The 24,148-nt window shown below is 48.5% G+C and overlaps 1 protein-coding gene across 1 annotated transcript in view; it reads left to right on the top strand.

The window, feature by feature from the left end:
* LOC137372873 (cystathionine gamma-lyase-like) overlaps positions 1 to 24,148 on the top strand; it is an 84,100-nt gene that overhangs the window by 35,631 nt on the left and 24,321 nt on the right. Inside the window, exons 6-7 of the mRNA XM_068037248.1 lie at positions 629 to 686; positions 5,818 to 5,895. Of these exons, the coding sequence (XP_067893349.1) occupies positions 629 to 686; positions 5,818 to 5,895 (136 nt within the window). The remainder of the gene's footprint in view (positions 1 to 628; positions 687 to 5,817; positions 5,896 to 24,148) is intronic.

Below are 24,148 nucleotides of genomic sequence, written 5' to 3'. Positions count from 1 at the left end.
CCATGTCGAGTTGGGAGGTGACAATAGTAGTGCAGCAACAGAATTGGTGCCTATTGGTTAAGGTGCAGAAATTAGCCACGTTTCATGCTCATCAATATTCAACTAGAAATGCATGTGTGTAAACTTGAGGATGGAATCAAACTGGTCTTCGGTGCTGCTGGGGTTAAGTAGCCTGCCAACATTTTCTGTTTAAATAGGTGAAGTACCAGAGGATGCCTGTACTCCAGAAAGAGAGCAAATCCTGCAAGGTGTGAAGTGAGAAATTTTGGGCTGTGGGAGAGAAAGGAAAGAGAAAACAAGACATTTTAATGTTTTGTGGTTTTGAGTTTTTTGTGTCAGCTGCTCTCATTAGACTGGAGTTGACCATCAATCCTATGCAGAATCAGCAACTTGAAGTTTGGAAGGTTTGTGCCAGAATTTGTGTATTTACAATTGTGCTTGGGTAAATCTAGTCTTAATACTCCAGTATAATGGTTATTTAACCAGTTTTCCTCCTAAATACCATGATGTGAATTGGTTCAAATTATGGTATCTAATTTGATGGTTCGTTCAAACGCAAAAAAAATACACTTGTAGGATGTTGTATTTATGTCGCCACAGCAATAATCTTTTTCTCTTTTTTTTTTAGCGTCCTTTGGCCCTTGGTGCTGACATCTGTATGTATTCTGCGACAAAATACATGAATGGTGAGAGCATTCGTATTTAAATAAAGCATTATATTTGCAGTTTCGTGTTGAGTTCTGACATCTGAAAAATGAAAGTGAAATTCTGTTGTATTGTCTCTCTCAGCATTTCTTCATGAACTAAGCTTTTGGTAAGGTTGTAGTCGGTTGCAGGCCCGCTGGTGGCTAGTCAGGCCTATCCGTGACGGGTAGACTTTCCCATAGTGGGTACAAGTGAAGGTGTAGTCGCTGCTGGGGACAATTGGATCTATCCTTCTCCTTTTTTGTTTTCATACTGGTTCTTCGCTCAGTCTCAAAGGTGTCTGTAGCCCTCCCGATGTGGCATCGCCAGCATCAGGATCTATGGCCTGCACTTCCCACTGGCGATGGTCGATCAGGCACTCGGCGAGGGACTTCTTTAGGGAGTCCTTGAAACATTTGCATGGGGCCCCTCTTTTACCCATGGCCAGCTGTCCATACAATGCAATCTTGGGCACACGACTGCCATCCATCTGGGCAACACGACCTGCCCAATGCAGCTGGCTTTGCAGGAGGATGGCCTCTGCTGGTGATGACTGTTTCCAGGACTTCATTGTTTGTAATACGGTCCTGCCTGCAGATCTTGAGGATGCTGCAGAGGCAGCGCTGATAGAAGTGCTCTAGAAGGCATACATGATGGTGGTATAGGACCCAGTGCCATACTGAAGAGTAGTGAGAACTATGGCTTTGTACAGTTTGAGTTTGGTCTGTGCTCTGAGGCTGTGGTTGCTCCACACACATTTGTAGAGTCTGCCGAATATACTGTTTGCTTTTGAGAACCTATTGTCCACATCCTTGTCTATGGTGGCATCAAACGAGATGACGCTCCCTCATAAGTAAATTGCTTGAGGGCATTCAGCTGTGTTCCCTTGATGACTATGCTTGGTGGTCTATCATCTTCTTGGGGTGCAGGCTGATGCAGGACTTCAGTTTACTTTAAACTAATTTTTAGTCCGAAGAGTTGTGCTGCCTCAAAAATATGTTATGCTTTGCAGGTCTGACTGTGCTCTTATGGCCCACAGTCAGTCATCAGCAAAAAGAAGTTCACAGAAGAGTTTTTCTTGTGGCTTCGTGTGAACCTGAAGATGCCTGAGGTTGAAAAGGCCTCCCTCAGTCTGGAAGCGTATGTGAACTCCCTCAAGGTCTTCCTTTGCCTGCTGCCGCTTGCTGAAAAAAATGGCGACTAGGGTTAGGGCCAGTACACATCCCTGCTTCACGCCATTGGAGATATGGAAGGGACTTGAGCAGTCACTGTTTTGCTTGACTTGTCCATACTTATTTTCATGAAACTGCTTCACCACGGCCAGGAACCTGGGTGGGCATCCAAGTTTTTCCAAGGATTTTTCCAAAGTCCATCTCTACTCCGTGTCGAATGCCTTGGTGAAGTCTATGTACAGGCCTTTGTTTTGCTCACAACACTTGTAATTGTCTGAGTGCAAATACCATGTCTGTGGTACCTCTGTTTTCTCTGAAACCACACTGGCTCTCTGGGAGGTTTTCTTCTGCAATGCTAGGCATAAGCCTGTTCAGACGTATTCTAGCCAGGATCTTCCCAGCAATAGAAAGGAGGGTGATCCCATGGTAGATGGAGCAGTCTGATTTTTGCTCCTTTTTTTTTATAAAAGGTGATGGTTACAGCACCACAAAGATCCCGTGGAATCCTGCCCTGTTCCCAGCAGGCCATGGAAAAACCCATGGAGCTTGATGTATAGGGCAGGGCCATCATGCTTCAAGGCTTTGGGTGGAATTCCATCAGCTCCGGGGGCTTTGTTCTTCTGGTTGATGGTGGTCACAGTTTCCTCCAGAGTTGGGCTCTCATCCAGTCTTCTTTGACAGGCTGTCGTTGAATGCGATTGATGGCAGTATCATGCACTGTGCACTTGGCGCTGAAGAGAGTTTCAAAGTGCTCCGACCAGCGATCCAGGACTGACTCCTTGGCGGTGTGTAGGGTCTTGCCATCAGCGTTCCTTGAGGATTTTGGGTTTCATATGCTGGTCCGTAGACAGATTTTAGTGCTTCATAGAAACTTCTTATTTCGCCAATATCAGCGTACAGTTGAATTTTTTTTTTTCCTCAAGCGCAAGCCACCAGTCATTTTGGATGTTCCACAGTTTACGTTGAAGGTTGCTGCATGCTTGATAGGCTGTCTTTTACTCTTGGCTGGCCGGCTGAGCCTGATGAGCTGACTTTTTTTTATTATTTTTAGCAGAACTTGAATTTCCATGTCATTTTCATCAAACCAGTCCCTATTCTTGGTGCTGGGCCCAGTGACCACGTTGGAAGCATCCAGTAGTGCAGCTTTGTGCTCCCAGAGTTCTTCTGGAGTGGAATCAGCGGTGAGATCTGGATGTTCCAGTCTAGTCTGTAAGGTCGCTTGATATCAGTCTCTGCAAGATGAGGTTTGCAGGTTGCTGACTCGAAATTTCTTTGATGGTTTGTCTCTAGGCCTGTTCTTGGGCTTAGGCTTGAAGTGGAAGTTCAGCTTTGAATGAACGAGGTGGTGGTCTGTATGACGGTCAGCACTGGGCATGACTCTAGTATGCAGGACGTCCTTTAGATTACATCGTGGTGTGCCAGTGTTTAGAGTGGGGGTGCATCCATGTGGTCTTGAAGCGATCTTTTTTGTTGAAAGGTGTTGCTGGACAGCTGCTTTTCTGCACCGAGTTCCAAGAGTAAACGGCTGTGTTTTCATTACAGTTTCCAAATCCATGGTTTCTGAGCACTCCCTTCTGTGCCAGACTGTCATGCCCACTCTGGCACTGAAATCGCCAAGAACAACAGTTTTGTCTTCATTCTAGATGAGTTCAGAGATCTGTGTAGAACTTTTTTTACCTGGGTTAGCCTTCAGGGTTCGAGCAGAAACATTGAGGGTTGTATGTTGCTGCTATTGGAGGGGCAGGCGTAGGGACATGATGCGTTCAGAGTGGCTGATTGGCAGGTTGGAAAGTTTAGTGGTGATAGTCTTCATGAAACCGGCACCAAAGAGGTATTGTTACCTTGAGGTCTACCTGACCAATAGAGGGTGTAGCCAGCATTCTGTTAGGCTGCCTCGCTCTGAGAGGCGGACCTCACCTCAGGGCCACTGTATCAATGTCTAGTCTGGCTAGCTCATGGGCCACCAGGGCTGAGTGTTGTTGGGGGCGGCTGTTGTCACCAGAGTCGAGCATTGTTCTCGCATTCCAGCAGGCAGGTTTCAGAATTTTTCTTTTCCCACCTTTTGAAACGAGGTTAGGAGTTCACGTTTCCTTCACTGTCGTAGTTTGCCCGCATTAAGAGATGCCCGTTGACCGCTGCAAGCCAACTTGGTGGTAGGGAGAAGAGCATTCATTTAGGCCACCTTTTCTAGGTCCCTCTTCAATTTTGGAGCAAGCAGTGCTGTCCTTCAAAAAGGCTGCTTGTCGCTCAAGGTGCTACCGGGTGATGTCATCTCTAGGTCGTCATCAAAACGAACAATATCCTGAGCCGCCTGCATGTAGGATTGGAACTGCGGCTGCCACTTTGCACCTGCCGTTTTCACCCCTTTCCCGTCGCTACAGGTCTTGCTTGTTGAGTTGTTATAGTTTGGGTGGATGGATTTCCTTGCCTGCCTGCGCAGTGGTGCTTTTAAGGTGGAGTACAGTTTGCGCTGACTGACCCCCACCCTTTAAGCCTGGAGCTTGTCTGTCGTGGCCCAGTGAATTGGGATGGCAGCAATGAAGCCTCTAAGCTGTAGGTTTAGATTTCTGAGTTTCCCTCTCCTAGGTGGGTTGCTGACTAAGGCTTGAAGTGTATTGATCTGTTAAAGTGTTTGAGAGGTGTGTAAAGATTTAATAACCATTGGAAGTGCCAGGACTTCCATAAAGATTTCTTCCTTCCTCCCTCCCCAAGTTCCAGTTGTTAATAGCTGCAGTTACATGATTAAGTAGTATAATGTCCAGATTGATCACCTTCAGCTCAAACCTCTTGTGCAGCAAACTTTTTCTTTTTAATAAAAATTGCTAAGTTTCTGAATTTCTTTTCTATTTTTTTGCTTGGTATTTGTGATCCAGTGCCATGTTTTAAACCTTATGGCCACCAGCTCTGCTTTGTGACTCTCTGGTATCCTACTTGTACAGAGAAATTCAGTACAATTCTCTCCAACCGTCCCCTTCCCAGTTGTATCTTTTTTTTTTCTTTTGGCTGTTTTTCTTAATTCTTTTTTCAGCTCTGCTCTCCAAATCCTTGTTTTGCCTTGTTGGTTCACTTTAGGGCCCTGCCCTTAAACCCTCCTGTTCCATACACCCCTTATTCCCCCAAATGCTTTTCTCTGTCTGTCTCAATTTTTTTTTAAAATCACCATACATGTGTTCCCCTTTATCTTTGTTCCTGAATACCTGTTCCCAATTTTATTGTCTTTTCAATTTCGTTTTATAACTATCTTCTATCTTTCCTGCAAGCACCCAACCTAAAATCTAAGCATCCCAGTCCACACATTCTTGTTCTCCACTTCTGCAATCCCTTGAAGCACTCTGTATCCCATTACATCCTCCTCTTGCCAATTGATCTCTTGGGCAGTGCTGGTGGCAACCTGAGAGGAAATTATTTCATATTCACAGTTCATACCAGAGTGCCTATGTACTTCTGCAACTTGGGCAACACTTTCTGCATCTAACTTCCATCATGCCTCCCATTTCAAAATGACCTGGAATTTCTACCTAACTGGTTGTAAGATTTGGGGTATAGTGCAGATTGTGTAAGGCTGGCAGGTTTCCTTCCCTAAAGGACATTTAGTGAACCATTTGGGTTTTTTTATGGCACTCCAATTGTTTTTTATTTTGAGATTTGTTTTTAAACTGCATTCAAATTCTCAAATTGACATGGTGGGGTTTAAATGAGAGGTCTCTGGATTATTGCTCCAGTCCTCCTGGATAACTAGTCCAATAACAACCGCTACACCACCATAACCTTTGCAGTGATTATGGGCAACACCAAAGGGTGTCTGTGTGTGTGTGTGTGTGTGAGACAAGCAGTTGATACTTTGCTAGATCTTGAAGTCCAAGCAATTTCATGATTTAATTTTTAACATGTTATTCCTTTTAATAGCTGTGTGATCGCCATGTGTGTACACACCAGAAAAAAATTATTTTTAAATTTCCAGGTCACAGTGATGTAATCATGGGCTTGGCTTCTACGAATCGGGATGATATCTATGAAAGATTGAAATTCTTGCAAAATGGTAATGTATAATTTCTATGGCTTTGCTTATGGTAACTGAATACTCTTCTTTCGTAGGACAGGGGATTGTTCTACTGTGAAATACACACCATCATTCTGGCAATGTGGTGTTAAAACCACAGGTCAGTTAGAGACTTACTGTTAGTTTGTTGGGGAATTTTGCAAATTGACTTGGCATCTGTACAGGAACATGATAACTATAATGAGGTATGTAATTTTTAATATGTTAATGGACTTCCTGTGCCATTGCTTGTGGTATGTCTGAAGTGCTGTTTCACAGTTGCAAATGTTTGGAACATATAATGCAGAATGTGTTCTGCTAAGGTTGAGCTGTGTTTGAGACCAGATAAGGTCCTAATCATACAACTTCACTGTGCAAACACCTGCCATTTAATAGACAGGCCTTGGATTTACTCAGTTAACTTTTTAAGAAATTAAGCCATAATCTTGAATTAATGCCATCAGATGAAAAAGCAAAAAATTAGGGTTATGTACAGTCTGTCAACGGTGGATAAGTAATAGGCTGAATTTTGTTAGCCTCAAAGTCCTGCTGCCAGCACCAAAAGCAGGAACCAACCCCATGCTGGTGGGTGGCAGGAACCTGGGTGGCATTTTACTGGTGGCAGCCAATTAAGAGGCCGTCACCAGGGCTACTGCCCAAGAGGACGGCCGCCCACCTCCCAGTGCTTGTCCAGAGTGTCGGCAGCTTTGGCAGTGCCACTGCTGAGGCTGCAGCATGAAGGAGAGGGCACCTCAAACCCGAGGTGCCCTTGAAGACTGGTACGTTTTGTTTGGGCAGTTGGGGCTAGGCTGGCAGGCCCTGGTGATTGGGGGAGCGAGGGTGAGGGAGAAAGAATTATTCCAGCAGCGGTGCTGCCTTGAGTGTAGGGTGGCCATTGCCACCAAGGTGCCGCTCCATGGGCCATGGAGCATCCATCAAGGAGTGATTCCCTTTTTTCTTTTTCCATCCCCTGCCCCAAACAGGTACCCACTTGGAGGCCTTAGTGGTCTCCCAATGTGGTGGTGGTCCCTCCCAACACAAGTAAAATGCCTGCAGGGAACAGAGTTGGCTCTTAATAGGGCAATTAATTGCCTCAGTTGGCCACCTGATGGACGGCCGTGCCACTGATGATCCCGCTGCTGGCAACGTGCAATATCATCTGGAAGACATCTTCCTGACTCCTTCCTCTGTCCTGTTACAAGTCCTCCCGCCTCACAGCCCATCGCCACAGATCTGGGCAAATTTCAACCCATATATTCTTTATCCTCTAACTCTCTCTTCTTGGTTGCGTGGCTTGATCCTTTTAGGCAATTGTTAAGGATCCCAAATCTGAAGAGAACTAACATCCATGCCTTATGCCCTAAGCCAAATCAAATGAGGGAAGATGTGATTTCAGTTACATCAAATGATAAGATAAAACTAGGGTCAAACCCTCCTCTATCAAATGTCTTTTTAGTAACCAATAAAATAGCCAGGGGGCGATACACATTGTTGGATTGTATGCATGCGCGTAGACGCTGTGTTATCTCCACCAACCCCCACCCCCACCCCCCCCCCCCATCCACAAAAACCCGGTGAATCCCTGTGCCCCAACCACTCGCCACCTATAAGGCAAAGAACCTGGCACAAAAAGTGAAATTCTATTGAACTTGAACTTAACCTCTAATTTGATTAACGCCTATGGATACACGACGTAGCCACGCTAGCATGCACATTGAAATAGCGACAGAAAGTGGAAGAAATAAAGTGGAAAAGATTGAGGCAATATTGGAGGAGGTTTTTTCTGTTATGGTCCTTCGAGCTCATTGTAGTTTCCTTATTGTAGGTAGATCTTGCTTTTCGTGGGGGCCCAGTATTCTTCTTGAACCTCATTCGCTGTAGGAGACTTTTTTTCTCTCTTGGGGTTCATGTGTCTTCAGTGGATTTGGAGTTCTGTGAGAAAGAGATGGGCGCAGGCAGATAGGAGAGACTCTGGCGAACCAGCCAGGAGAGGTCTTCAGTCCAGGGGCATTTTGCTTTCTGCTCAAACTGTTTGTACAAATTTAAAAAAAAAAACTCTGGTTGCCCAGCAGGTTAATCATGTGACTAGCTGGTTTGACCATGTCCGTTTGTGTATTCGGGCATCTTAGCAGTCAACCTGGAATGCAAGCTCCCCCACCTTCAACGTCAAGTGATCAAAAGTCCATTGTGGGTTGAGTGTGTTGGGGAATGGCTGCTTTGTCCTTCCAACACTGTTTGTTAATATGCAAATGTCTTTTCCAGCCATGACTGATCTGTTTAACAAGTCCTTTCTTCACTCCAATAACGGTTTAAAATCAATGTTCATGACAAAATTAATGTGCCTCATTCTTGGCACATGGGGGCCTAGCATGACATTAGCGAGATGTTGGTCCTGCCGCTGGAACCAGAACTGGGCACAAGGCACGTTAGTGGCTGGCCAATTAAGCCTAATAAGCTGTGACCCCTGACCATTTGCGTGGTCGGGCCCAGAGGTGGGGAACACAGCGTCAGGTGATGCCTCAGCAATTGCTGGTGCCATTTTGAAAGGTCTTCCAGCCTTGCATTGAAGTCTGCATCTGAAGGCTTGGGCGAGAAGGAGGTCATAGTCATTTAGAGATGGCTGAAAAGAGGCCCTATGCAGCCTCGTGCGTCCTTGATGCCTCCCTCCAGGTGCTCCTACAGACTGCTAGGGAGAGGGGAGACAGAGGCGATGACTTGGGAGCCAAACCAAGCAGGCATGGCTGCAGATTGCAGAGGAGGTCAACAGCTGTGGGGTCACGCCGTGCATGTGGATTCAGTGCTGCAAGCGGTTCAACGACCTCATGTGGGTTGTGAAAGAGTACCTTTTTAATGTCTTCATCCTCTTGGGCTTGCATCTAACAAACCAAAATGAAGTGTTGGGAGGAGAGGAAGCAACACCTCCAGATGTGGTCAAAGGGTCAGGGGATGCAAGATAACTGACAGCAGCACGGCAAGGAGGCCCCCTGTCATAGCACAATCTCATGAAGTCCCTCAAAAGGGAAGGCATGCAGGAAGCAGCTTTGTGGCTCCCTCAGTGGCTACTGGACTGCCAGTTGCCAATGTGTTGGGATTGATGTCGCTTGTGGACCAACATCTCCCTTCCCTCTGTCTGCAGGAGAAGATAGCACATAATCATAGAGAGTGGACCAAGACCGGCAGTGGAATAGGGGTCAATGGAGCTAGCTGGACCGCGAGACGGATGGAGAGATGGGGGCATCTTCTCAAGATTGTGAATAAGGTCCCCATGTGGCACAATGCTGCATTTGTAACGATGGAGCCATGCTGCTCATCAAACATTCAGTGCCCACAGTTCTGCAGTGTAGGGGTGTGTGCTATGGAAGGAGGGCACGTCCTTGACCCTTGCATGTCTGTGTTCTCATACAGGTCAAGCAGTGCCAAATCAAGACAGCCACCAAATCCGCGGTGGAGCCTGCCACCTCTGGGGGGGGGGCGGGGTGGGAACAAAGCCTTGGAGGGTCGATCGGCACCTCATGCCCCTGCACCATCCACCAAAGCAAATACTTGCACGTCAGTGGGTTTGCACTTGAGTTTAGATCTGGGCACACAAGCTGGTGAGTATAGCACATATGCACCCGAGCAGCTGACGGCTGTGATAGCCCAGGCCTCTGATAGTCGGAGGACTGTGGAAGGGGTGCCCCTCCTGAGCCCCAGGTTCATGGCATGCCTCTGGTTTCGGCAGCATCATGGGAAATGTTGCAGCTGGAGGTGTGGTAACATCTGGCAGAGATGCCCGAGGCTATGCGTGCCGAAGCACAGACAATAGAGGTGTATATCCAAGCCTTGAGCTCGACATTGGGCCAAATTTTATGCCCCCCACCCCCCAAAGCCCCCAAGAGTGGGAAGGTGGCAGGTGGCATAAAATGGAACAGGAGGCTCCGGGGGTCCTGCCTGACCCGCATCTGCCGCCACTTTTTATGCAGGGCAGCAGAGAATAATGGGCCTCCTGCCCCATGCCAATCAATGCCCTGAAGTGGCCACTTAAGGACCTTCGTCCGCCTCCACGGTGATATTATCTGTGGCTGGTCGGGCGGCTGAGGACCGAGAAAAGCAGGCGGCTCTCGACCAGCCCGGGGGGTTGGGGGGTGAGCCCTCATGATTGGGCACTCTATGACCGATGGAGGGCCGCCCCCCACTACCCCAACTACACCCACATCGCCCCTCCACAATCTATCGCCTTTGCCTCGTCGGGGCTCAGCCGACTTACCCCCGGCGAGGCAACCAAAACTTGTCTTTTCTCCCGGAGCCATGACCTCTTCTTCACGCTGGGCCGTAGTCCTAGAAGTGGCCACCGCTCCCAGTGGCGCTGCTGGGATAAGAGCTGACAGCCCGCTGATTGGCTGGCAGCTCGATTAGATGAGGCTTCCTACCTCGTGGGTGGAAGTCCCGCCTCACATCGGTTGAAGCCTGGCGACCCGCAAAATACAGGTCGGATCCCCAGGCGAGGCAGAAGCGGGTTCATTGATTTTTTTCAGTCGGTGGCTGGCTGCCATCAGCCTAGGGTAAAATCCTGGCTATTGTCTCTGCATCAATGGCATCTTCCATTGAGAGGTTGGTGGCTCAGTGTCTGCAGGGCATTCATGCAGACTTCCATACCCTCGTTCTGACTGTGGGCGCAAGGCAGCAGTGGCAAAGCAAGAGGGGGATAGGGACTTCGAGTCCCCACCAGGTCCTCTGCCCTGTTTAGGTGAGCAGGGAGGCAAAGGTCTGCCTTGCTAGGGAGGAGGAGCGGCTGCCTCTGGCAACTGGGGGCTCCTCTTGGTGCTCCTGCTGGAGGCAACTGCTCCTCTGCCAGCATTGCCCATTCCTCTAACATGCCTGCTGAAAGCGGATGGTATTCTTTACAGGTGGCCCCCAGCATGCCAGGGCTGCCTAGGACCAAAGCATCCAGAGGATGACTGCCAAAGTCATCCATAGTCATGGGGCAGCAAGGTGAGCAGCCAGTTTCCACCTTAGCTGACAGTGCAAAGGCAGCACTCTGTAGGGGTTCATGAAAGAGAATTAAGTGCACATAGAATCATGGGAAAGTATAGTTTCTGATGAAAATGGCAGTCCCCAGTAAAATCTTTTCCATTAAATGTGGACTGTCTCCTTTTCTCTTCCATCAAATGCTTCATTCCAGACTCTCTGAAGAGGCTGGAGGTGATCCAAGGAGCTGCAAGGGGGCAACTCTGGAGCCTTACCAGATCTGCCTTGCGCGAATGCTCAATAAGCCACTGCATCCTTAAGGAAGGAAACAACATGGCTATATAAAAGTAGATCTTTATTGGTGAAGGTACAAGGGGCAGTAAGGATCAAAGGAAACTCAAAGGTATAAGGGCATCGTGAGCCTCCCTTGCACTTCTCTCATGGCCATTCTCGTATTTCCCCTGGCATCCTTCACCTGGCCTGGCTTGCCCATCTTCCCACTCCAGATCCTCATCGTCTGCAGGCTTGGAGGGCTGAATGGCCTGTTCCTGTGCTGTACTGTTCTTTGTTCTTTGTCTGAGAAGGCAGTTTGCTCTTCACATTTTTTGTTGCTCATTGACTGTGTCCTCTGCTGGGCCAGGTTGTGCAGCACATGGCAAAGCACAACAACTCGCAAGACCCTCGCCAGTGCATACTGAAGGACTCCACTGGACCAGTCCAGTCTGGAGACTGGCCTGCTCTATGGTACCTCTTGTTTTCCTCTGGCAGGCGTCATATCTCTCCTCAGCATCCATGTGTGGGTTACTCACAGGAGTCAGCAGCCATGTCTTCATTGGGTAGCCCTTGTCTCCAAGGATCAATCCCTGAAGGCTGGATGGAGGGCAGAAAAGCTCTGGCACCTGGGACTGCTTCAAAATACAGGTAGCATAGCAGCCTCCCATGGAGTATGCACAGACCTGCAGGATCTGTTTATGGTGGTCACTGACCAGTTGTAATTGAGGGAGTGGAAGCCCTTCCTGTTTGAAGGCCGTTGACCGGTATTCCGGGGCCTTGAAGGTCACGTGCATGCAGTCAATGACACCCTGCACCTGGGAGAATCCAGCGATGGCCCTCTGCTTGCGAGTTGGGATCAGTGCAGAAGCGCACATAGTCTCTGGCCCTCTTGAATAGGGCATTGGGGATCTCCTTGATGCGCCAATGGGCTGCTAAGTACGAGATCCCACACTTGTTCTGCTGGTGTCGAAATTGAGTGCTGCGGTAACCTTCAGGGCCACTGGCATTGGATTCCCACCAAGTCCCCTGGGGTGCAGCTTATCCTGCATCATGGCACACAAGTCCATTTACAGCCTTCCTGGCTCTGGCACTGCCTCTCAGACATCTTTAGATAGTTCAGCCTCGACCTGTAGACCCTCTCCAGGGCTGCTGCTGCCCCTTCTGAGAGCTCGCAGGCTGTTGTGGAGCTGCTGCAGTTGCCTCGTCCTCCCTTTGCTCAGCTGCACCTCGTCTTTGCGGTCCCCAAAGCCTGGATGAATGAGGCCCATGATAGGTGGCTGAACGGCAGTCCTTCCCTGCCAGTGACCCCCTCTTGTCCCCACTTGAGTCTTGCCCAGATGTCACTTGTCTGTTTTCCCTCCTTTTGTAGTGGGGGGGCCCCCCTGCAGCTCAATCAACCTTCTCCTCACTTCTGGCGTGCCGAGCCCTCCATTCAGGGTCCTGCCAGGCCCTCGATGGTTGCCATCCCAATGGCCTCCCCTCGCTCTGCTGCCTCCATGTCTCCTCCTTGTAGGAATGGAGCCACATGAGACCTGTGCGCCATTTGTAAAATTCAATCCGATCCATAAAATCGCATTCAGTTGCCTGTTAACTATCTTTAATTACCTGCCTAGCACATTGCCGTCGGATCTCTGCCCTCCATGTTTGCAGCCATGGATGAAATAGAGATGGAGCGCCACAATATTGCACTTCCGTCCGGTGTGTCCTGTCTAAATTTTATGTTCTCCACCCCCCACACCTCTGTTCCTGTCCACTTCATTCCCTTAATATTCAGCCCAGCATCTGAGTATGGCCTTGTACAAATCTTACCCCTGTTGTGTGTAATATGTGGAAGCACCAAAGCAATGCAAAACTCTTAAAATGCAGGTTAAAAAGACCTTAGTACTGCAGTAGGGATGGGATGCTTCATTTTTCTATGTTCCGTAGTAGTGATGATCTTGCAATGTTGACAGAGTTTGGCTTCGAGTGTAAGATTTTTGAGTTTAGGTGGGATGGTGACTAGCTTTTGACCCATGAGGCACAAACTCTGGTTTCTTAAGATCGAGAGTTTATTAAGTAAAGCAATATTTAACCAATGGCAGTAGTTATACAGCAGGATATAGGGTGCCCTCGGTCCTTGCATTCCGAGCTGCTGTGGCGCCGTGTTCTGTTTACTGTAGGTTGGTTTCTTGAATTGTCCCAGCACCTGTCATTTATGGCCCCCTCGAAAATACGAATTGGGAGCAGGAGTAGGCCACTCGGCCCCTCGAGCCTGTTCTGCGTTCAATAAGTTCATGGCTGAAGTGATTTCTCCACATTACCACCTACCCCGATAACCTTTCATCCCCTTACTTATCAAGAATCTATCTACCTCTGCCTTTAAAAAAAAATATTTGAAGACTCTGCTTCCACCGCCTTTTCAGGAAGAGAGTTCCAAAGACTCATGACTGAGAAAAAATTTAGCCTCATCTGTTTTAAATAGGCGACCCCTTATTTTTAAACAATGACCCCTGATTCTAGATTTTCCCACAAGGGGAAACATCCTTTCCACATCCACCCTGTCAAGACACTTGAGGATCTTGTATGTTTCAATCAAGTCGCCTCTTGCTCTTCTAAATTCCAGCAGATACAAGCCTAGCCTGTCCAATCTTTCCTCATAATATAGCCCACCCATTCCAAGTATCAGTGGAGTAAACCTCCTTTGAACTGCTTCCAACGCATTTACATCCTTCCTTAAATAAGGAGACCAGTATTGTACACACTACTCCTGATGTAGTCTCACCAATGCCCTGTGTAGCTGAAGAATAACCTCCCTACTTTTGTATTCAATTCCACTCACGATAAATGATAACATTCTATAGCTTTCCTAATTACATGCTGTACCTGCATACTAACCTTTTGCGATTTATGCACTAGGACACGGATACAAGATCCCTCTGCATCTCAGAGCTCTGCATTCTCTCACCATTTAGCGAATATGCTTATTTGTTGTTCTTCCTGCCAAAATGGACAACTTGCATTTTCCCACATTATATTCCATCTGCCAGATTTCCCTCCCCCCCCCCCCCTCACTTAACCCATTTATATCCCTTTGTAGCCTCCTTATGTCCTCTTCACAACCTACTTTCCTACCTGTCTTTGTCATCAGCAAATTTATCTTCATCTCAGTCATTTATGTAAATTGTAAAACGTTGAGGCCCCAGCACAGATGTCTGTGGCACACCACTTGTTGCATCTTGCCAACCAGAAAATGATCCATTTATGCATACTCTGTTTCCTGTTAGCTAGTCAATCTTCTATCCATGCCAATATGCTACCCACAACACCATGAGCTTTTATTTTCTGCAGTAACCTTTGATGTGGCACCTTATCAAATGCCTTCCAGAAATCTTAAGTACAATACATCCACCGGTTCCCCTCTATCCACAGCACATGGAACTCCCTCAAAGAACTACAATCAATTGGTTAAACATGATTTCCCTTTCACAAAACCATGTTGACTCTGCCTAATTACCTTGAATTTTTCTAAATGCCCTGCTAGAAAGTCTTTAATAATAGCTTCTAACATTTTTCCTAAGACAGATGTTGAGCTAACTGGCCTGTAGTTTCCTGCTTTCTGTCTCCCTCCCTTTTTGAATAAAGGAGTTACATTGGATATTTTCCCCTCCAGCAGAACCTTCCCTGAATCTAGAGAATTTAGGAAAATTAAAACTAACGCATCAACTATCTCATTAGCCGCTTCTTTTAAGACCCTAGGATGAAATCCAACAGGACACTGGGACTTGTCATTATTTAGTCTGTACCACTTCCCTGGTGATTGTAATTTTCTTGAGTTCCTCCCTCCCTTCCATTTCCTGACTTACAGCTGATTCTGGGATGTTACTTGTATCCTCTATAGTGAAGACTGATGCAAATTACCTGTTCAGTTCATCTGCATTTCCTTATTATCCATTGTTAATTCACCAGACTCATTTTTCTATGACCGCAATTGTTGACAACGCGATCGGTAGGTGGCGCTGTTTTGGCACATGCGCAAATACAGCCTGTGCCACGAAAACGTCACAGCTTGCGACTGCAGCAGCTGCCAGGACTAAAGATGGCGCTGCTCAAAGAATCACAGAGATGAAACCTGACAAACACGTGGCAGAATACAATGGCCGGAGTGAGAGAGCAGCGCGGGGGCCGGGGAGATCAGCGCGGGGAGACCAGCGGTAGCGGTGCCGGGGAGGGAGGGGGAGAAAGAGAAAGGGGGGGAGAAAGAGGGAGGGGTAAGGAAGGGGGGAGGGAGAGAGCTGGGGGAGAGGGAGGAAGGGGAGAGAGTGGGGGGGTGAGCAGCGGAACGGAAGAGGAGCGCCTTTTTCTGTGCATGCGCCATAAACACAACAGCAAAAGACTTACTGGCCAGTCCCTGGACCCGGTGACACCAAGGTCTTCGCACGCTCACTCCCCGCGGCTCTCTACGGCCTCTCGCTTCCGGCCCTCTCCATTCAGCCGTTCCCTCCAGCTGCGGATGCCCAATCCAGTTGCTTTCTCTACTTCTCCACAGTACTTCAGGCATTGCAACTGTTTGGTCCCTGCATTTTGCATGCTCCCTCTCCCCACCCCTCCCCGCTCTCCCCACCCCTCCCCTCCCCCTCCCTCTACCCCCCCACCATAGTTGAATATCTGAAGTGCAGTTGCAAAGTCGGGGAAATAGCATGCAAAACAAAACCTCAACAATTCTGGGTTTAATTATTGAAAAGTTTTATTAAGTTCATTAAGTATCCGAGGAACTGCTGTGCATGGATACATGAGTGTTGTGTCCAGCATTCCCGTTAGACAGGCCGAGTCTCTGCTATGCACAGCTAAAGAGATTGTTCCTGGAGAGCCTTGTGGTGAATGAACGCTTGGCTCTCCATTCCACTACTGTATTGTCCATGTGAAGAAGGCAAAGTCACAAGAGTCTGAGCTCAGTCTATTCTTGGTGAATGTTCCCCAAGCGCATCCCAATGTACATTCCCAATTCATCCATAAATGCAATGTTCCTTTCCACATCGTGATGAGCTCCGCAGCATGATCTAGTTGCCTTCGTTGCTTGAATGCTGACCTTAAGTCTCAAGGATTGTTTTCTCGACGGCATGTTTTACATGAAAAGAAATAAAGCAAATCAGAGTCAGAGCTTGCCTCCCTCCATCCACTGAAATTACTGTTGCGCACACCTTTTTAAGTTCTGCAGTGAAGGCACCAATTGATAACGTCGCCAATGAAGCACTTATTACCCACCTCAGATACAGGAATCAGCACATCCTTGCATCCTCTCCCGCACTGCCTCCTTTGCTTGAATGCCGTCCTTAAGTGTCAAGGATTGTTTTCTCAAGGGCACATTTTACATGAAAGAACATCAGTGTCAGAGCTTCCCTCCCTCCAATGAAATTACTGTTGCGCATGCTTTGTGTTCTGCGGTAAAGGCATGTACTGATAACACCGCCAATGAATCACTTAGTACCCACCTCAGCTGTAGGAGGCAGGATGATGTTACTGCCCCTATCTCGTGATGGTTCAATGCTGCTCTCAGGGAAAACATGAATGATGTGAGGGTGCTGGAAAAGAAGCACATTTCTTTTGGGCTATGAACATAAAGCTGGCTATTTAGCCCAGCAGTTCCCTGCCAGTGGTTATGTTACTCGTGCGTCTTTCCATCCATTCCCATTTAATCCTGCCTACTACTATCACCAGTTGTGTTCACAGCAAGAGCATTCACATTTCTGCTACCACTGGACACGGCATGCTTGTTTCTTTTAGTGCTCAGTCTCTTCTTGCTGAATGTTCCCCAAGTGCTTGACCCCTTTGGACGCCCTCTCTGCTTGACAGGCAGCAACTGGCAATTGCGGAGTCTCACAAGGCTCTGCATGGTTGTTTCAACGTCGGATGGGGAAACAGGTGGCTGTGTGTCCATGAGCACTGCCCTGATGCGTGTAGGAGCAGGTAACTGTGTGTCCATGTGCACTGCCCTGATGGGTGTAGGAGCAGGTGACTGTGTAACTGAGCAGCAAGGAGAGGGTACCGCAGGTAGGGGAAGTGGAGATTTGAACAGGCAGGCATATGTATGGTCCATCAGATCATTAGGCCAGGGGGTGAGACGCTCAGGATCCAGGGTTTGTGACACGTGACTGATGTCCAGCGCGCGGCCACCTCCATCCGAAGGTGCTTCTAGGCAATTGTTGGGTATAGTAAATGGCTCCATCTCATCAGCCAGTCCTTGCTGCCAGCGGAGAGTCTGTTGCCGCAGCCAGTCCAGTCTCCTCATGAATGCTGCTGTTCCACTCTGCAGAACGGCCTGTTGTAGCTGGTACAATTGATCTGAAAGCAAGCGGTATTTTTCATTGTGGCTGAGGGGCCTTGGCTGTTCCTCTGTAATCACAATGGCAGCAGCCATGCCTGTCGTCGTTGGTGTCTGAGATGCACGCCAGCGACAATTGGGGGCGAGCCTGTCCAAAGGCAGACCCAGATGCCTCTGCACAACAACAGCATGTTTGCAGGGCAACAAAGTCTGAATGGAGAAGATGCAGCTGCAGGTAGCCTGGCCATCATGTATCTGCAGTGTGTACTGTTTGGCGCCAGAAATCACAGTCACTGTGTCTTCATCCTGCTACATGCGGTGGCCCAGCCAATGGAAATGTTTTCAGAGCAACTCACAACAGGGACTGGAGAACATGCGGTGGCCCAGACAATGGAAATGTTTTCAGAGCAACTTACAAAGGCAGAGCAACTTACCTTGGAACAATCTCCTGTGTCAAATAAAAATGAAGCAAGTCTCCAAAACGAATAAATAATTCAGAGAAAATGCCCGACGAAACCTCCCCTCCTTCCACTTTCAAAAAGTCGCGCCGAAGCTTTGACGCATGCGCAGAGGCCAAACAGGCGCGTCGGCGAGGAAGACGAAATAACGCGATGACGTCATCTGCGCATGCGCACAACGGTCCTGGCAGGGGACCGCAGCGCATGCGCAGTGATGAGACTGTGTGCGCATGCGCGTACCATGTCGTCTGCGCATGCGCAAAGCGGTCCTGGTAAGCCGGACTGCAGCGCATGCGCAGGGGGCATGAGACCGTCTGCGCATGTGCGCACCGCGGCGCATCCTGATGACGTGTCCGATGAAGTAGCGTTGTCATGAATTACTTTGTTTTTCTATAGGACCAACGTTCATTTCGTTAACTCTTTTAAAATTTCTATAGAAACTCTTATTATCTGTCTTTATATTTCTAGCTGACTTTCTTTCATACTCTAATTTTACCTTCCTTAACAATCTTTTAGTTAATCTTCTGCAGTTTTTTTATATTCTGTCCAATCTTCTGACCTGCCACCCATCTTTGTGCAATTATATGCTTTTTCTTTAAGTTTGATATTATCTTTAACTGCTTTAGTTAACCATGGTTCCTTCCTTCCTTCCTTCCATATTGGGTTATAGTCCACCTTAACCCTTTGGTCAGGTTTAACCTCACCTTCTGTACATTGTCCCTTCTTGATTACTATAAACTAATCAGATTACAGCAGATGTAACCCTACCCTCTGTACATTGTCTCTGCAGACAGCTTGATGGCCCAAGTCATTGTCACACAATGGGGAATGTTTGCTGTCAATTCAAGTCTTGAATGGTCTGAATATCTTTGGTATTATCATCCTTCGTGAGGCCTACACATCCATCCCTTATTATGACTGAGTCTGTCTTAGTTGAACTGCAGAATGGGCATCTGGTCTCATAGCAATGCTACTTCTGCTACGATTGTTAAATTTAACACCATCTTCCACCACCTCCCCACTTTCTTTTTCTTTTGGGCCTCCTTATCTCGAGAGACAATGGATACGCGCCTGGAGGTGGTCAGTGGTTTGTGAAGCAGCGCCTGGAGTGGCTAAAAAGGCCAATTCTGGAGTGACAGGCTCTTCCACAGGTGCTGCAGAGAAATTTGTTTGTCGGGGCTATTGCACAGTTGGCTCTCCCCTTGCGCCTCTGTCTTTATTCCTGCCAACTACTAAGTCTCTTCGACTCGCCACAATTTAGCCCTGTCTTTATGGCTGCCCGCCAGCTCTGGCGAATGCTGGCGACTGACTCCCACGACTTGTGATCAATGTCACACGATTTCATGTCGCAGACGTCTTTATAGCGGAGACATGGACGGCCGGTGGGTCTGATACCAGTGGCGAGCTCGCTGTACAATGTGTCTTTGGGGATCCTGCCATCTTCCATGCGGCTCACATGGCTAAGCCATCTCAAGCGCCGCTGACTCAGTAGTGTGTATAAGCTGGGGGTGTTAGCCGCTTCAAGGACTTCTGTGTTGGAGATATAGTCCTGCCACCTGATGCCAGGTATTCTCCGAAGGCAGCGAAGATGGAATGAATTGAGACGTCGCTCTTGGCTGGCATATGTTGTCCAGGCCTCGCTGCCATAGAGCAAGATACTGAGGACATCCCCACTACAGTATACCAATATACATTTCACATCTAACAACGTGATGATCTTCTGAATTTTATCAGACCATAACTTGTATAGATTCATCCAACAGAGAAAACATGGCAGAGGTTGACCCTTTAGTTGATCCGGACGAAACTGAAGAGCACAGCTGTCGATACTTTAATTTCCGATCCTGCTGTCTTCACTGTCCAGACTGTCTGCAGCCACGGCATGCGGTAAGTCCATTGAGGTGAAGAAGGAGCAGCAGGACCCTAGGGAAGTCTTGAGAAAAGGTGCCCCGCAAACCCACAAAATCCACGAACGGCCCCCCGGCCGCAATTTCAAAGCATCCGTGGGAGATGGCTCGGAGAGCATCTGCAGCGCACTGGCAATGCTGTATGCCTTTATATAAACCACATCAAAAAAACCCTTAGTGAATGTAATCACCTCTGTAAGTCTGCCAAAAGATGCTTCGCCTCCCGAAGGACGTGGATGAGCTTTCTGGATGTCGATGGTGGGCTCCCCCCACTTTTTCTTTTCTCTCCCCTCTCTCCCCCTCCCCCGTGTAGGGGCCCTAACAACCCCACTGTCTTGTGGGCATCTCGGGAGAGACCAAGGCGAAGGGAGTAAACCCGAATAGATAATCAGGAGCGGAACCCCATAGGCGGTCATGTGTCACCTTTGGCATGTTTCCGGCAGTTCCTGCAGCCGTACTGGTGTCAAACGTCGTGCTCTGCACTCCTTTGGTCCCCACCAGAAAGGCCAAGAGGGGGGTTTTGACGACTGGGCAACTCTCAACCTCCATTGATTCGCACAGGCATGCGCCATGGGGAGGTCACTCCATAGTTGCCTCACAGCGACTGTAACAACACGGAAGGCAGCAGTTACAAGTTATAAGTCCAGATAAATTGGCGTAGAAACTGGGCGCCACGGGTTGCCTTTGTCGGTGGGAGAGGTCATTGCACCTCACTGGACAGCTACCGACCGCCTCAAACCGGGCAGCCCCCGGTCAATAAGGTTCTGTCCCGCCACAGTCTACCTGCTTCAATGGGTGCTTGGAGCTCAGGGTCATTGCCCGAAAGGTGGACTGATACACTGCACCAAGCAACACGAAAAAAGGAAAGAAGGTACCAGCCCTTCGCTTTGCAAGCTGGAACGTCAGAACTATGTGTCCTGGCCTGTCGGAAGACCTTACACAAATCAACGATTCTCGGAAGACCGCCATCATTAACAACGAGCTCAGTAGACTCAATGTAGACATTGCAGCACTTCAGGAGACTCGCCTCCCCGCGAGTGGATCTCCAGCAGAGCAAGACTACACCTTCTACTGGCAGGGCAGGGATCCTGAAGAACCAAGACAGCATGGAGTGGGCTTCGCCATCAGAAACTCCTTGCTCAGCATGATAGAGCCTCCCTCAAATGGCTCGCAACGCATACTGTCCATCCGACTGCTCACCACCTCTGGTCCTGTACACCTACTCAGCATCTATGCTCCAACACTCTGCTCCCCACCTGAAGCCAAAGATCAGTTCTACGAGGAACTCCATAACATCATTAGCAGCATCCCCAACACCGAACATCTATTCCTGCTGGGGGACTTTAATGCCAGGGTTGGGGCCGACCATGACTCATGGCCCTCCTGCCTTGGGCGCTATGGCGTTGGAAGGATGAATGAGAATGGGCAGAGACTGCTTGAGTTGTGTACCTATCATAACCTCTGCATCACCAACTCGTTCTTTCACACTAAACCCTGTCATCAGGTTTCATGGAGGCACCCAAGATTGCGTCGTTGGCACCAGCTAGACCTCATTGTCACAAGGTGAGCCGACTTAAACAGTGTTCAAATCACACGCAGGTTCCACAGTGCGGACTGCGACACCGACCACTCCCTGGTGTGCAGCAAGGTTAGACTCAGACCAAAGAAGTTGCATCATTCCAAGCAGAAGGGCCACCCGCGCATCAACACGAGCAGAATTTCTCACCCACAGCTGTTAGAAAAATTTCTAAATTCACTTGTAACAGCCCTTCAAAACACTCCCACGGGGGATGCTGAGACCAAGTGGGCCCACATCAGAGACGCCATCTATGAGTCAGCTTTGACCACCTGTGGCAAATGTGCGAAGAGAAATGCAGACTGGTTTCAATCTCATAATGAAGAGCTGGAACCTGTCATAGCCGCTAAGCGCATTGCACTGTTGAACTACAAGAAAGCCCCCAGCGATTTAATATCCGTAGCACTTAAAGCAGCCAGAAGCACTGCACAAAGAACAGCCAGGCGCTGCGCAAACGACTACTGGCAACACCTATGCAGTCATATTCAGCTGGCCTCAGACACCGGAAACATCAGAGGAATGTATGATGGCATTAAGAGAGCTCTTGGGCCAACCATCAAGAAGATCGCCCCCCTCAAATCTAAATCAGGGGACATAATCACTGACCAATACAAACAAATGGACTGCTGGGTTGAGCACTACCTGGAACTGTACTCCAGGGAGAATGCTGTCACTGATACTGCCCTCAATGCAGCCCAGCCTCTACCAGTCATGGATGAGCTGGACATACAGCCAACCAAATCGGAACTCAGTGATGCCATTGATTCTCTAGCCAGCGGAAAAGCCCCTGGGAAGGATGTCATTACCCCTGAAATAATCAAGAGTGCTAAGCCTGCTATACTCTCAGCACTACATGAACTGCTATGCCTGTGCTGGGATGAGGGAGCAGTACCCCAGGACATGCACGATGACAATATCATCACCCTCTATAAAAACAAAGATGACTGCGGTGACTGCAACAATTACCGTGGAATCTCACTGCTCAGCATAGTGGGGAAAGTCTTTGCTCGAGTCACTCTAAACAGGCTCCAGAAGCTGACCGAGCGCGTCTACCCTGAGGCACAGTGTGGCTTTCGTGCAGAGATATCGACCGTTGACATGCTGTTCTCCCTTCGTCAGATGCAGGAGAAATGCCGTGAACGACAGATGCCCCTCTACATTGCTTTCATTGATCTCACCAAAGCCTTTGACCTCGTCAGCAGACGTGGTCTCTTCAGACTACTAGAAAAGATCGGATGCCCACCAAAGCTACTAAGTATCATCACCTCATTCCATGACGATATGGAAGGCACAATTCAACATGGTGGCTCCTCATCAGAGCCCTTTCCTATCCTGAGTGGCGTGAAACAGGGCTGTGTTCTTGCACCCACACTTTTTGGGATTTTCTTCTCCCTGCTGCTTTCACATGCGTTCAAGTCCTCTGAAGAAGGAATTTTCCTCCACACAAGATCAGGGGGCAGGTTGCTTAACCTTGCCCGTCTAAGAGCGAAGTCCAAAGTACGGAAAGTCCTCATCAGGGAACTCCTCTTTGCTGACGATGCTGCATTAACATCTCACACTGAAGAGTGCCTGCAGAGACTCATCGACAGGTTTGCGGCTACCTGCAATGAATTTGACCTAACCATCAGCCTCAAGAAAACGAACATCATGGGGCAGGACGTCAGAAATGCTCCATCCATCAATATTGGCGACCACGCTCTGGAAGTGGTTCAAGAGTTCACCTACCTAGGCTCAACTATCACCAGTAACCTGTCTCTTTCGATGCAGAAATCAACAAGCGCATGGGTAAGGCTTCCACTGCTATGTCCAGACTGGCCAAGAGAGTGTGGGAAAATGGCACACTGACACAGAACACAAAAGTCCGAGTGTATCAAGCCTGTGTCCTCAGTACCTTGCTCTATGGCAGCGAGGCCTGGACAACATATGTCAGCCAAGAGCGACGTCTCAATTCATTCCATCTTCACTGCCTCCGGAGAATACTTGACATCAGGTGGCAGGACCGTATCTCCAACACAGAAGTCCTCGAGGCGGCCAACATCCCCAGCTTATACACACTACTGAGTCAGTGGCGCTTGAGATGGCTTGGCCATGTGAGCCGCATGGAAGATGGCAGGATCTCCAAAGACACATTGTACAGCGAGCTCGCCACTGGTATCAGACCCACCGGCCGTCCATGTCTCCGCTTTAAAGACGTCTGCAAACGCGACATGAAATCCTGTGACATTGATCACAAGTCGTGGGAGTCAGTTGCCATCGTTCGCCAGAGCTGACGGGCAGCCATAAAGACAGGGCTAAAGTGTGGCGAGTCGAAGAGACTTAGTAGTTGGCAGGAAAAAAGAGAGGCGCAAGGGGAGAGCCAACTGTGCAACAGCCCCGACAAACACATTTCTCTGCAGCACTTGTGGAAGAGCCTATCACTCCAGAATTGGCCTTTATAGCCACTCCAGACGCTGCTTCACAAACCATTGACCACCTCCAGGCGCTTTATCCATTGTCTCTCGAGATAAGGAGGCCGAAGAAGAAGAATCTGTTCAGATTTTGAGTAATTGTGATGCTACCTGGGGCACCTTTTTTTTAACCATTTTAGTCTGCGTCAGTCACAATGTATCTACCCAAACTAAACTTTCCCTTTTTGTATGTCAACAAATGTTATTGGATGTGAGTTAGTGCTGAGCCATGTTTAAGCCATTTCTACCCTTGGAACCTTAGAATTTGTTAATGAAGTGGTTGTACTCTCGGGCTGCTGCCTGGGATTCAGATGGTATAGAAGATTGAAATACTTAGTTGAAGTTTC

Source organism: Heterodontus francisci, chromosome 8 (assembly GCF_036365525.1).
Source record: "Heterodontus francisci isolate sHetFra1 chromosome 8, sHetFra1.hap1, whole genome shotgun sequence".
Taxonomy (NCBI): Eukaryota; Metazoa; Chordata; class Chondrichthyes; order Heterodontiformes; family Heterodontidae; genus Heterodontus; species Heterodontus francisci.
The sequence above is the reverse complement of the archived record's forward strand: the minus strand, read 5'-3'. Positions and strand labels throughout refer to the sequence as shown.